Raw genomic sequence first — 13853 nt, 5'->3', positions numbered from 1 at the left:
CCCTTTCTCTCCTCGTTTTTTTTTTCTCCTTCTCCCCGTCTGGGGAAGAACAGCTGCTGCTATAACTCTACTGTACATATCTTCCTTCAATCTAACATGCAACTGCAGCAGGGCACCCAGGCTGTCCCACAGACAGGTTACTGAGTCTGAGGTGTGAAGACAGGGAGCGTTTCTCCTAAACATTTCGAACATTAGGGCCAATGATAAGCAAACGACTTTATATGCACAGAAAGATACAGTTAAAAGAGAGGTAGCCTTCTCACAAATCGAAGTGTACTTTCTCAGAGTATCAAACATAGTGCTTTTTGCCGTGTTTTACTTTTTTTTTTTGCTGTTCAAGCCTAAACAAGGTAAAACATTGTGAGCCTCTTCTTCAGCAAGAGTGTTTACAGTTAGCTTGAGTCCAATTGTGTTTAAAACAACGATTCAACCATAAACCAGATAACAAGTTCTTATAGAAAATATATATTATACGGACATTCATTATTATTATTATTATATGCATGGTAATTCCTTTATACGTGTTTGGATGGAGGCAGAAATCTCAGGGCCCAGATGCTTCAAAACTTGGGGAAATGCAAGTCAAACTTTCTGCAATGCTATATTCCATAATATATAAGTATATGTTTTAATAATGTGGGTGAACTGACATGCAGGCATGCTACATCACAATTCTCTCTTGTTCTAGGTGTCTCACCTGTACTCTGGCCTCTGTGAGTTTTGTCCTCTGAGCCAGCTCCTCTCTGGTGTAGATGTCTGGGTAATGTGTCCTTTCGAAGGCCTTCTCCAGCTCATCCAGCTGCTCAGCGGTGAAGGTGGTGCGACTGCGTCTCTGCTTCCTCTTTAGGGGCAGGTCGGGCTCCGAATCTACATCTGAACCTTCGTCTGTGCGGTTAGCTGAGGTGAAGAAAAAGAGACAGAGGGCATCTGTGTGATCATGGAATGAAATCAAGTCAAAGAGTGTTTTGTGTAATTTAACTGAGGGGTGTTTGTCGAAAATAGCATCAAATGTGAGCTGCAACTGATCAAGAAGGAGCTTTAACAGCATTATCTGCATTTTGGAGCCTCTTTTGTTGCTCCAGAGAGCCGGACCGGCAACACAGAGGATTGCAATGACAGCTACTCTCTCTGAATATACAACTGGGAGAATATTATCTTAATCTGTGGATATTTATTTAATATAGAGATACACAATCCGGCCTCTGCGAGGGGCCCCAGAGGCAGTGCAGGCAGAGGGCTGAAGGGGTGCGGGGGTGTCGGTGGGTAGAGGGGTTAATCTGCACAGGCCACCTTGCTGCTCCTCACCCTGCTTTTCTCTCTCATTGGCCCAGGGCACACTGCTCATACACAGCTCAGCCAAAGTGTGTAAAATAGAACACAATATCACACCAAAACCATTCAGTCCCATGTGTTTCCATCTGCTGTCATTAAATGAATTAGAACATATTTTACATTACTTTTTAGGCATTCAACTAAGCTGAATTTTTGCTCGAGGAATATAGATACTGCACAAAGCTGTACAATCCAGGCCGACAGGGAAATGTTTGACAGCAAATACGCATTACCATTGCACATTACCATTATAACTGAATTTAGAAAATTGCATCATTTTCACCTCCTCTGCATGTCTATTCAAACTACATGGCCCTTTTCATTTCATGTCATAAAATTCATATTTTCATAATTTCCTCATTGAGACATTGACAAGGCGGTGTGATGTGCCAGTGTTGCTCTAGGCCTAGTTGGATTGCATCATGCACAGTCCAGAAAGTGTGGGAGAGGGGAAAAAAAGGGAGATATTGAAGGAGAGGGTGTAAGAAGAGATTTCTGCTTCTGACAGAGGCCCTTCGCTATTCAGCTCCAATAAAAACTATAATGCTCACCTGAATGTCTCACCCGGGTGAGTGCCTACCGTCTAATTCATTGTTTAACAGCTTCAATCTCTGTTTTTAGCTCACTTCAGTCAAACCTTTGAACATAAGTGGACAAAAGAATACTCAAACCTAGCCTCCAAATAACAACTGTGAGAACAAAAGAGCAACAGAGCTGGCGGAGTCTCAAGGCCAGCTCCAGAGTTTAATTAAACAAGGAATTATGGGATTATATGGAGACTATCATTACAGGCCACTCTATGAGTCTTCTACGAACATTTTTGTCCCCCTGAGCTCATGCTCAATGATTCTCTGCGGATTACATGTGGCCGCAGGACATGAGGCCGCATTCATTAAATCAATTCTTCAGTCTTATCCTTTTTAATAAAGATTGATTCTTGAAGCACGGGCTCACTCTGCTGCAGAACACCCTTGAACATACAAAGTTGAATATGTACATACACCACATATCCCTTTGTTGGTTTTCATGAGGATGCGTATATCCATTTGCCCAGTAACTCGCCATGACGACACTTGAGACCAGCCCAGCAGTCTGCAGATCACTTTCCAAAGTCACCTCTGTGTCCTACAGGGAGACGAGGGGGCCGGAGTAGACACATACTCAAGGGGCTCTGAGTAAGGCTTCTCCTCCTCAAATTATTTTATTTTCCCCTCCTTTGTTTGAGGTGCTTTCACAGACTTTACATTGCAAGTAGACTGCTGTGGCAATCAGTGTCACATTTAGCATGCTATCAGGCTAATGACTGATAAACCTACGCAGACAATAGCTTGTACTGCTGCTCTCCATTAAGCCGACAGAGACAACACATCTGCTCTTGTACAAGAACCAGAAGCACAAGGTCAACAGCCGTGCCTGTAATGAGCGAGGGAAAATGGAAAATGGCACACGCAGCACCGGGCCAACTGGGAATTGGTTTTGGACGTAAACCTCATCTATATGCCGACTACATTTGGCGAATAGAGGAAAGAAAATACATTAAAATACATGGCTGAGCTCCATGTTATTGTAAAAAGAAATGAGTCTGACACAGGTTCCTTTTTAACTTCCAGCGTGTTACAATAGTCTGTTGAAGAACGATTATTCACAAACTGGATTGGATAAATGGTTTTTTTTTTCTGTCCGTTTTCCCGACAAAAGGGACATTAAAATCTTAATTGTAAGTCTCTTTTTCCCCTCACACTTGGGCCAATGTTAACAATCAAATACAAAATAAGACTTATCGCACAAAATCCCTGCAGGGCTGTCGAAGTCATTTCCTTAATGGTCTCTCGGCACAAAAAGGTACATTTTGATTACACCTTCCTATAATACGACGGCGCTAATACCATTCACAGGTTCATTGGATATTGATAACCCACTCATGCCTTGTTTCATTACTTATCATCCAATTAGAATCTAATTATGTCCCATCCAGTGGGCATGATTACTGCCGTGTACTATCCTGCAGGGGCCCTCTGAGGTTTTTCCTCAATATTGATTTAAAAGCGCACCTATTATGAATAGGAGTTAATCAGGTTTACACATTGCTTTGTCTAGGTTCTCGATTAAGATTAGAAATAACACCTGGGAATTGTTTAAATAATAGCTATCTTAAACTAAATTGAAATGAATGTCATAACTTGTGAAAGAGATGTTTTCAATACAGGAGATGGTTTAAAAAAGGTCTTATTGGAAATGAATAATTACTGACTTATTGTTAATGGTTCTGCATATAATTGACAAAAGACTTGGGCGTTACAAACCCGAAAAACACATTTTGGTTGCACAGTTGATGAACAATAACATTTACAGTGATTAACAGTTGATAACGTTAATGTCATAGTATAAACTATCACTAATGATGTGGAGAACCACACAATGTATTCACCCTGGTGTTACTCATCTGTAATGGTCTTTTAATTCTGACCAGACCTTTTAGATAAAACTGAGTCCTTACTCTTGAAGGACTTGTGTTGCTAGTAAATGGTCTTAAGGTTACTATGAGGTTTAAAGCCTGCTCTCCCCCTGATACTCCTCTGCTGACCCCACAGACAGACCCCTCAGACTACAGATGGGATCCTCATCATCAGCCCGGTTCCTAAAAGCCCCTCCCCTTTTCTTATCGACCCCCTCCCAACCTCCTCTTCTTCCCTTCTTCTCCCTCCAAACCCTCGGACTCCTGCAGTCCTCCACCTTTACCCCCGAGACGCTGAGGTAATGCTGATTAAACAGACAGCTGTCTGCTCAATGCCGACAATTAGCCAAGTGATCTGTAAGGTTACAGATTTACGATTCAGAACAACGGCAATAAACTTCATCGCTACCAGGTTGTTGAAAAATGTGGCTAAATACGTGCATCTGAACCTTGTTCTCAGTGAAAATTGAATATATTGAATATGAATGTCACAAAGAAAAAAGTTGAATGGGTAGATATCCATACTTTTAAGAGGTGTATCAGTACTGAGAAGAAATCTATCATGAAAAAAATAGAATAATAAAAAAAAATAGACACTGACAAAACTTAAATGTTATTTTGCAAGCCTAAAAGATGAAAAAAATAAATAAAATGTAACAATAATTAGAAGTTGCAAGTTACTTGTTTAAAAATAACAGCCCGGTGCAGTTGTCAGGTGTTTTATCCTTCATCTCTGACTCACCTGTGAGCAGTATTAGCTTAAAGTAAATCAGCGCTCATCCTAGCCAGACTGTCTCTGACATCATAACCCATGGCCTCAATATCAGCCATACCTTTGCAAACTATCCAAGACAGAGGGACAAAAACAGACAGGGCTTTGGCAGTGCAGCATTAGCTCATAATGGCTCATTTTGAAAAGCATATTAGTTCCAGCATAATTACAATCAGGCCTCACGCTCTGTGTTTTGAAGGCATTCACAGGACCAGCCTCTGAGCACCGAGTCACACCAGTTGACTGTGACTGACAGCAGATTTAGTTTAAAATGCTGTTTTTTCCTCCCTCTTTTTTTCCCACAAGACAAAAATAACATCGCGTCTTTTCTCCCTGTTTATGTTGACTTGTTTATTTTGTGCCTACCTTTTGTCGTAGTTGATACTGCAATTATACTTTTTGTCAGTCAGAGGGGGTGAATATCAAAAGGACTAATTATGCAAACAGGCCTGTGATAAGAGGCATCTGCCTGAGATGGGATCTGCTATCTCTGACATGCATCTGTCTCTGTGCTGTCTTTGCTGCTCCAGGCCTGCATATAAACAGCCCTGCCTGTCCCCAGGACTGCATGCGATTCAACCACCAACACTGGAGTGGAGGGATGTTTCGGGGGCGGGGGGGATCGTGCTGCAACATCAAATAACTAACAACTTCCCAATTTGCATTTCTCTGAGAATGGTGCGCGTCTCTGCTTAATGCACTTGCCTGTTCATCCCAAAGGGGTTGCCAAGTCAAAGGAGGCATGTGATTCAAGGCATTTACCGAAGGATGTATCTGAGATAGGAACCTTATGTGAATACAAGATAGACGACAGCGATAACCAGAATGGTTTAAAGACACATTCTCTATGAATAATCTCTTCCTGTAGTTATCTGCATGCAAGTGAAAAACAAAAACAAAAACTTTATAAGCGAGCATAGCTTTTGCATAATTGGATATTCCTCATACAGTATATATTAGATTGAAATATTTAGATACAAACAAACTAACAATTTGTTAAAAGACTTTATATGTGGAAAAATCAAGTCAACTGTTTACTTGGTTTGGTAACATGCCGAAATGCATCATCAATTTCCTCTGGTTGTCAGTGACCTTCTCTGGGCCTTAATATGACATTTAGCTGAAATTGAATCTGGATGAGATTTGTAACTTTACATAAGGATATTAAAACTCTAACGTCTATCAGAAATTACATCATGCTAAGCTCACCTTTATGAACAGATGTCACTTGATTCAGATTTATCTCATGCCTATCATGTCAATTACCAGTTTATAGCTGGTGGCCGAGGGCCAAGGACCAGGCGCACTTGGCCAACAACCTATTTCAAGTGGTTAGAAAAGTCAAGCAGGAAAGGAAAGCAGAAGTGAAGTAAAGCTCTACAGTTTGTGTACAACTTCAAGTTCCTTATTTATTTGTGTACGTAAAAGTGAATAAAACGTCCAACAGAATAAACAACTATCTGATGAAATAAGACCAAACACCGCACCTCTCACTAACAGTGTTTGAGTTTGAGGCTATTTTACACATTCCAGGAAAATTCCAATACTTTTCTTCTCTTGTCTCTCGGACAGAATCACATTCTTTAGAGAAAGAGTAGGGGGCTTGAAAAAGAGGCGAAAAAGGCAAGGGACGAAGAATGATGGGAGGCTCTATAATCTTTGGCTCTCACAACAAACAATTAGCCCCCTTTTCTCTGTTTGAGGTGGGGAGAAAGTGGGAGAGAGGAGGGAGGATGGGGGAGACGCAAGAGAAAGCAGAGGAGACTGAGAGGGAGAAGCAGCGAGAGCGATGCTCTTTTATGGCTCTTGTCATATGGATGAAGGCGCGGCGCGTCCATGAGAGCGCACGCTCACCTTCAACAACAGGGCGTCCACTGGGCCTCCCGGCCTTTTCAGCCCAGAGAGGCGAGCTCCTCGGGGGGCCATTAGAGCATGAATAGGGGCCTGACAGCCCTGTGCAGCTCCGCAGGGCATCCATAAACGCTGACATATTGACTCCCCATGCCTCTGCGCTGCCTGAGTGTGAAAGCGTGAAGGGTGGGATTCTTTCCCTTTAATACTCTAAAACTAGGATTTTAACCAATATGATTATATTATAAATATTTGTTTTTAGATATACTTAATATAGTCTTTCTTTAATTCTTTAGAGTTAGACATCGTCATTTACACAAAGCAAAATACCACATGTGTAAATTCACTGGCAAAATTATCAACTAATACTTTTACTGTGGAAGTTTTTGGGGAAAAGGATACTAAGAAGATCTAACAGAGCCTTGAAGACTTGCAAGGATACAAAATGTAAACCTCGTTAGGACTGTTGCCCCCTCTCTTTGCTTCGCACCAGATTCTCTCTTCTGTCGAGCAGAATGTCACCGCCTGAGCTCGAGTCTTTGCTAATTGAGGTCACAGAGAAAGTAATGAAATTAACAGAGAGCACAAGAAAGTAAAAAGAAGCCCATGGGGGTCTTTGCCAAATGGCACTGGAGCCAGAGCCTCGGTCCCCCAGCAAAAAGCTCTAAAAACCTACGCAGGAAATCAAACAGTAACGTCTCAGGGCTATGAGCCGAGGTCTCCTGGAGGAACAAATCATTTTCTCAACAAAGCCAAAGAGAGATTACTTGGCACAGTATAGGAATGCACAGCGGACATTTTTATGTGCCCGAGGGAAGTTTCCTAATTTTCTGGACATGGTTGGGCAGCAAATATTGTGAAAAAGTTTGTGTGATATTGAGGACACTCAAAAGGATAGAAGAGTTATTGGAAACTTAAATAGAAACTCAGGACTTGTGTGAATAACGACCCCGCAAAAACGACATACATTTGAATAATTGGCAGGTTTCTCTTTTTAAAAAACCCACTGCATTTACCTGAATGTTTTAAAGCTCAAATGGCCTTTTGGCTACTGATTTAAGTCTGAATATTATCTTATTACTGTGAACCCTGACATTGAGATATCTCTATAATTGGATTAAATGGAAATCAGGATTGATGGTTTTAAAACTTCAGAAGAACGTCTCCGTAATCATTCAATTTGAAACAATTAAACACAATTCAAAAATACTATCATTTCCCACTTTGTTAGTAAACCGACAGTGGATTTGAAAGTAAACAATCTGTCTCTTTCTATAAAACAATTTAATGAAGATTTCCTGTAAAGAGCCTTTTACTAGGCACAGTGAAGCATTACAATGCTTGGCATTAATTTCTGCGATCCCTCCATATTAAGGGGATGTAATGTGGCACAGTAGCAAAGCTTTTCATAGTGAGACTACATGTTCCCCAAGGAGAGAATGACTGACGATGCAGAAATAAGCCCATTAGTTGAAAATAGCGGACAACATTTGAAGTTGTTATTTAGTCGGCAAGGACAGGAGCTCCACCCCACTGTTTGGACAACCGCTTACACATTTTAACTTGGTGGAAAAAACACATTTCCGATTTGCAACACTTAGGGAACATGTTTATTGTCTTTGTGGATTTGAAAAAACATGCACAATTAAAACAAATGAATATTTCAGTGGTGAAGCACATCAAGAGCATAAAATGTGAAATGTTCTGGCCCTGAGTAGCATGGCCTAATGGCGATTTTTAAACTAGCAGACCATGGTCAATGTTTCTCATTCATCACTGAGGGAGAGCATGGGCGCACTGTGCTAAACGTAATTACTGTTGCACATTATGTGGGCTATTCCTGTATTGTAATAAAATTAGCCAGAAATGCCTTTTGTCTTTTCTAATGCAGCTCCATGGTAACCAGTGGATGGTCATAATGCAACACACTGTCGCCGATCTGTGCCAGCTGTCAGAGTTTGACAACCTTAGGTGGCAAGGCGAATTGGGGGAAACTACATTTCTTTCAATAAATGATGTGGCTCTGACCTGCTCATCCATTGCACAATTTAACATGGACATAATAAAGCTTTAGATGTCCTGATTTACTGTATACTCATTTGTGTGAGCCTTCAGCTTTATTGTTTGGCAGGTTAACAATGGTTTAATCACCAAGACAAAAATCTGTTCCTGCCAAAGGTCCCGCTTATTATTCCCACTGTTCATCTTAAAATGTTCACTAAGATTACCTCAGACAGGCAGAAAAATTCAATTACACTTTATATATTTCTCAAGCTAAATAGTGGGGTTTAACATGCTACGTTTAACCAAAACAGATCAACATGATGACAGGATTGCAAGACTAAATACAAAAAAATATCTGATTTAATTACAATCACTCATCACAATGAATATCTCTTGAATACCGAAGTGAAGCAAATGTAACAAAATGTTAAATGTGGGCCTTAATGTTGTAGGATATTTGTTGCAGTTATGAAAAACTAGCTTTAACATGGTTTACAAAGGACAGTAGTTCATTTTACACAAAAGAGTCATAAATACAAGATGGTACTGATTTCTCTACTGGGCAAGATAATATTTCCTCTTAAAATCTAAGAGGAAATTGCACGCCATTACTTGACTCAAGATTGATGCAGACTACATAAATAAACAGAATAATTACTGGAGGATCTTTCACAAAATATTAGGCCTTTGTCGTTGTTGACAGCCGGCAACAACATTTATGTTGTTTGGTAGATAACTTATTAGTTAAAGTGACGATGATTTATGGAATTACATGGTTAATTAAATGTAGCTTGAAGCGAAAATTACTCTGTGAACTGTCTGTCCCCATTGGCAATTCACCTCGTCGAGACACAAACAAAAAAACTGAACGTTATGTTTTACCTAAGTCTGGGTTTGGGGCTTCTTCTCTCTGTTGTGTAATGTCCTTAATGCCTTGAATGCTCAGAATCATTTTATTGCTCATTGACATTGTTATTGGTGCTTTCTGACAACAGGCACCATTGTCTGCAGGGGTCATGAGGTCAGTTAATTACGCTTGTTTATTGCAGCAAAACGATGTCAGCTAGTAATGTGTGCAGGACTACTGCACCAGGAGGTTTGTTTCAGCAGATGTTACCTGAATTGAACTGGTTGTATTTGTTTCTTTCTGCAGGCCCGGAGCAAATATGCCAAGAGGACATCTCAAAGCAATTAAATGAGATTTCTTTCCAATAACTATAGGTTTTTTCCATTAAAACCTTTGAAACTAATCTCCCGCGATGAGAACACTTGTCTCTCCTCCTGGCAGGGCTGAGCATCAGCAGTGAGAGATAAATAAATGGCCTTTAAAAAAACATTGGCCCTCTTGTCAAGACACATATCCACTCGAGAGCAGCAACAGTACACATGTCAACTCATTCTCGTCCCATTTCCTCTACTCTCTTTGCTAAGACACTCCTGTCTAATGAAGGAGAGGGGCTGCAATCCCACAGGGTTAAGCAGAGCTCTGTCACCGCTGAGTGTTGTTTCCCCTGCGGACAGCCACGTCGCTGTCCACTATCAAAAGGTAATACCAACCAATCAGGATTCATTACAACACAAAATCCATGAATGAACTGCCCACTGCAAGTGAATTCGCCAACTAACACACAACTGCCCGGGAGAAGAAAACAAACCTCCCAGGGAGCCCCCTCCAAACTAAATTGGATTGCCAATACGGCCCACAGACGTTTGCGAAGTCGAGAAAAACAATGGAGCAGAAAATAAATACTCCAAAGCCACAATGATGGCTCCACTTGGTAAACTAACACAGTATTGATCGTCTTCTTTTTTTGTTTGTTTAGAAAAGCCTCATCCCTGCTAATAGCTGTCTGAGAGTGTAATCTCTCCCTTGTCCTCCCCCTCCTCTCCTCCCCCTCCACATTCCCTATTATGTGGCTCCTTTCAGCACGCCTCAAATAGTTTAGGTTCAGTGTCGCACTGGGGTACGGGGCATGGGACTGGGGACCAATTGTTTGCTAATGTTGACACCTGCCAGAGCAGGCTTGGTCTATTTGGGGCCCGCCAAGCTGCAAACTGGATGCTCCCCCTCTTTAGCGAGATTAAGTGTGGGTTGCTGGGGTCACAAATCACTGGACTCCCTCTGATGTTGTGAGGCACAGAGCCAGATACTGAGAGGACTAAAAGAGAAAGCTGGAGAGGGAGGGATAGAGGAGGGAAGAGGGATAAAGAGTGACAGTCTATTGTTTACTGAAAAGGAGGGGAATAATATATCTTCTTGAGTGCGCGTAACCAGTGTTCCCCATTCAAAATAAGAGAGAAAAATATCAACAGTGAATCCACGTTGTCAAAGCATACAGTTTTCTGCCTTTCTTTCTGTCTCCTTTTGGGTGCATAGATGATCAGGAATACTAGAAAGCTTTTCGTTTGAAATTCAACACAAACAGGGAAGACCAATTGTCACACTCTGCTCTTGGTTTCCAAATAACAGCTTGTGCAATTTCCACACCCAAAGTATAACATTAGCAGGAGGAGAAAATAGAAAGCAAAGTATTAAACCATCTGCTTTTATTATGATTCACAGGACAGACGTTCTTTGGCTTACATTTCACCAAATAAAAGTTAAAAAACTATCTCTGTTCTTCAGGAATAAATAAACATGAAGACATAGGCCTACTCTGTTTTTATAAACTACAACTTCCTCGGAGGAAAGTCCAAAACAAATATATCTTCTTTTAATTTTTTTAAGAACACATTTTGTGCAAAACCAAAGGGTAATTTGGCGTGTCCATGACAGACACTGCCCAGCTCCTTCTCCTCCCCCTTTCCTTTGCAGATGTACATTAATGCAGGAAAAGGCAGAGATCTGGGCTGCTGCAGAAGCACCCTCTCCCTTTAAAACCGCTGCTGTCCAGCCTGATCGTGTCAGTTTGAAGGCCCCTATTCAAAAGTATTCATGCATCTGCCTTTGAGGCACAATAGCAGCTAGTTTATAAACTGTCTGCCCAGGCACCCAAAGGCTTTAGTTCGTATTGTTTTCAGCCCCTTAATAAACTTTTTGGAGGAGTTCATCAACTTGCCTGAATAGTCTATGCAGCAAGTCTCAAGACAGAAAATAACAGAAGGGTCTTTTCTCCTCCCTCTTCTTTCTCTCCTCCTTTTCTAGTGGCTGTTCGTCTAACAATGGTGAGAGTAGGCTGTCAGACATCACAGGGCTTTTTTGTACCAATACAAGATTCAATAAAAGTGGTCCAAGACCATTGTAGTTTCACTTTAGCACAAATGTTACTCAGCTTGACAATGATTCAAAAACGTGTTGCCAAAATAAAATGAGAATCAAAAAATATATATATTTATAAAAAAAATGTAATTTTCAGAATTAAGAGAAAAATATTTTAATACAAATAAAAATTCCTGTTTTATTATATTTATCAAATACATTTTAAGATTTTAGTTTTAATTTCTATATCTTTAATTTCAAAGACTGCCTGGCACCTGCTAGACAGGCAGAAATGATGGGATGCAATAAAATGTAATTTTGGCTGTAAGCCATTAATCCACTGTTACACCTTTAAACTCTGTGGAGAAACAAAATTAGCCAAACTTAAAAGTATTTAATAGACGTCTGCTCTAATTAATTTCATACCTAATTAAAGCAAGGCTACAGTCCATGAAGGCTGGCCTGTTTAGCCTGCTGGATGGCCATAATTGAAGTAATAGCGGAAAAAAGGGCCTGCTTAGAAAATAAAACCCCGCAGCGGTCCAATTCAACAACATCCATCCAACCACGCTGCAAACCCCCCTCCACCTCCACCATCTGACCCAAAAAGGCCTTATTGGCTGCCCCGGACCAACCACCTACTGTTTCCCAGCGATGCACTCTGTGCGTTTTAACACCCTAATTAGATGTGACAAGTTCAACGAGCTGGTTCCAGGGGAGGAAAGCTGGGCAGGTTATGATTTCCGAGTCAGACTCACAGGGGAATCTCTGGACAGCTGATTCCTGTCAGCCTCATTCATCTTCTTCCAGCCAATTAAACTTCAGTGCTAACAAAGCGGTGGCAATTTGTGGAATTCATTTAACGCCTCAAGTGGAAATGTAAATGTTTGGGGCGATCGCAGTATGGCTGTTAAAATGATAATAATAATAATAATAATAATAATAATAATAATAATAATAATAATAACAATAGAAATAATAATTATCATAATCATAATAATAATAATAATAATAATTCAACTTAAATTTTAAAACATTTAACATATAATATATGCATTTATATTTTACAATGGGAGATCTTTAAGTTGGGGTTGTTAATCATATCAACCCAAATACGGTATAATGTATACAATTGTGAGGACAATATTTACCAGAACCAGAAAAAAAACATTTCCCAAAATAAAAAACTTAATTTACTTCTAGAAACATTATAATATATCAACAAACTGACAACTCAAATAGCTCATTTAAAAAACATAAGCAATTTAAGATCTTTTCAAAATTAATTACTTGAAGAAAGAATTTTGTGGTGAAAAAATGTATTCACTGAGAAATATTTCAGCTAGGCCTACTCAACATGTTATTATTAATTTCCACACCTGTTGACATGTGTGATGCACGTGAAAAAGCTGTGTGCATTTGCGCGAGAATGTAGAGAGAGAGAGAGAGAGAAAAAAAGAGAGAGGAGGAGAGAGAGAGAAACTTAAAAGAAAAGAAAAGATGAGGATTCTCTATTTCTTTTGGACTACCGCCCTGCAGGCAGGATCCCGGAGCACCATAGTGAGAATTGGCGAAATAAAACACAGACCGAAATGAGAGACGCGCTGAAGCACCCTACTGCTGCGACAGGATACCTGGAGGGCAACGCTTCCTCTTTAAATGTGTCTCATATGGTTTGAGACCCCCAACCAGACATTCAATCCTCAGAGTCTGCGTAAGCCTATGAGTTTAATGCTCGATGGTGAAATTATATGCTATAATTAAATGTCGTATCATTTAAAAATGTTCGGTGGCATAGAGGCATCTTATCAACGTGGTCTACATCGGCTTCATCCTTGTTATCACATTAATAGTAACAACATCTAAAAAAGGCCTATCAGCATTTGTGGGGGAAATAGCAGGCTAAACAAAGGGCACCTATGGGTTTACAGCTTATTCTGATATTTTCGAGCAGGAAATGTTAACCTTGAAATGCTACTATCTGCGCTTAACAATGTGTGATCATAACCCCATAAATGAGGGGAGAAATTGAATCCTTTTAAGTTATTAAGCAGGAAAGGATTATAAACTCGTCTTTATAAATGAGCTAGAAATCCCCATGTCTTCCTCTGTACACTTTCACATTTCCCACAAGAATCTGGAGAGGAAAGATTGCCCCTTTTCAAGAGCCCCACAAGAGATGGAAAAATCATTTTTGTGCCCAGATAGGGAGTCGTCCCACATGGTAAGCGCCACTTTAA

At 40.4% G+C, this 13853-nt stretch overlaps 1 protein-coding gene across 4 annotated transcripts in view; it reads right to left on the bottom strand.

Annotated features, from left to right (window-relative positions):
- Nucleotides 1–13853, bottom strand: part of pax7a (paired box 7a) — a 43404-nt gene that overhangs the window by 21974 nt on the left and 7577 nt on the right. For all 4 annotated transcript variants that reach the window (XM_079681276.1, XM_079681278.1, XM_079681277.1 and 1 more), the window contains one exon: nucleotides 698–897. In XM_079681276.1, coding sequence (XP_079537402.1) covers nucleotides 698–897 — 200 coding nt within the window. The remainder of the gene's footprint in view (nucleotides 1–697; nucleotides 898–13853) is intronic.

The sequence above is a fragment of the Notothenia rossii genome (assembly GCF_949606895.1).
Source record: "Notothenia rossii genome assembly, chromosome: 5".
Classification (NCBI taxonomy): Eukaryota; Metazoa; Chordata; class Actinopteri; order Perciformes; family Nototheniidae; genus Notothenia; species Notothenia rossii.
Note: the sequence above shows the minus strand (reverse complement) of the source record. Positions and strands in the feature narration are given on the sequence as shown.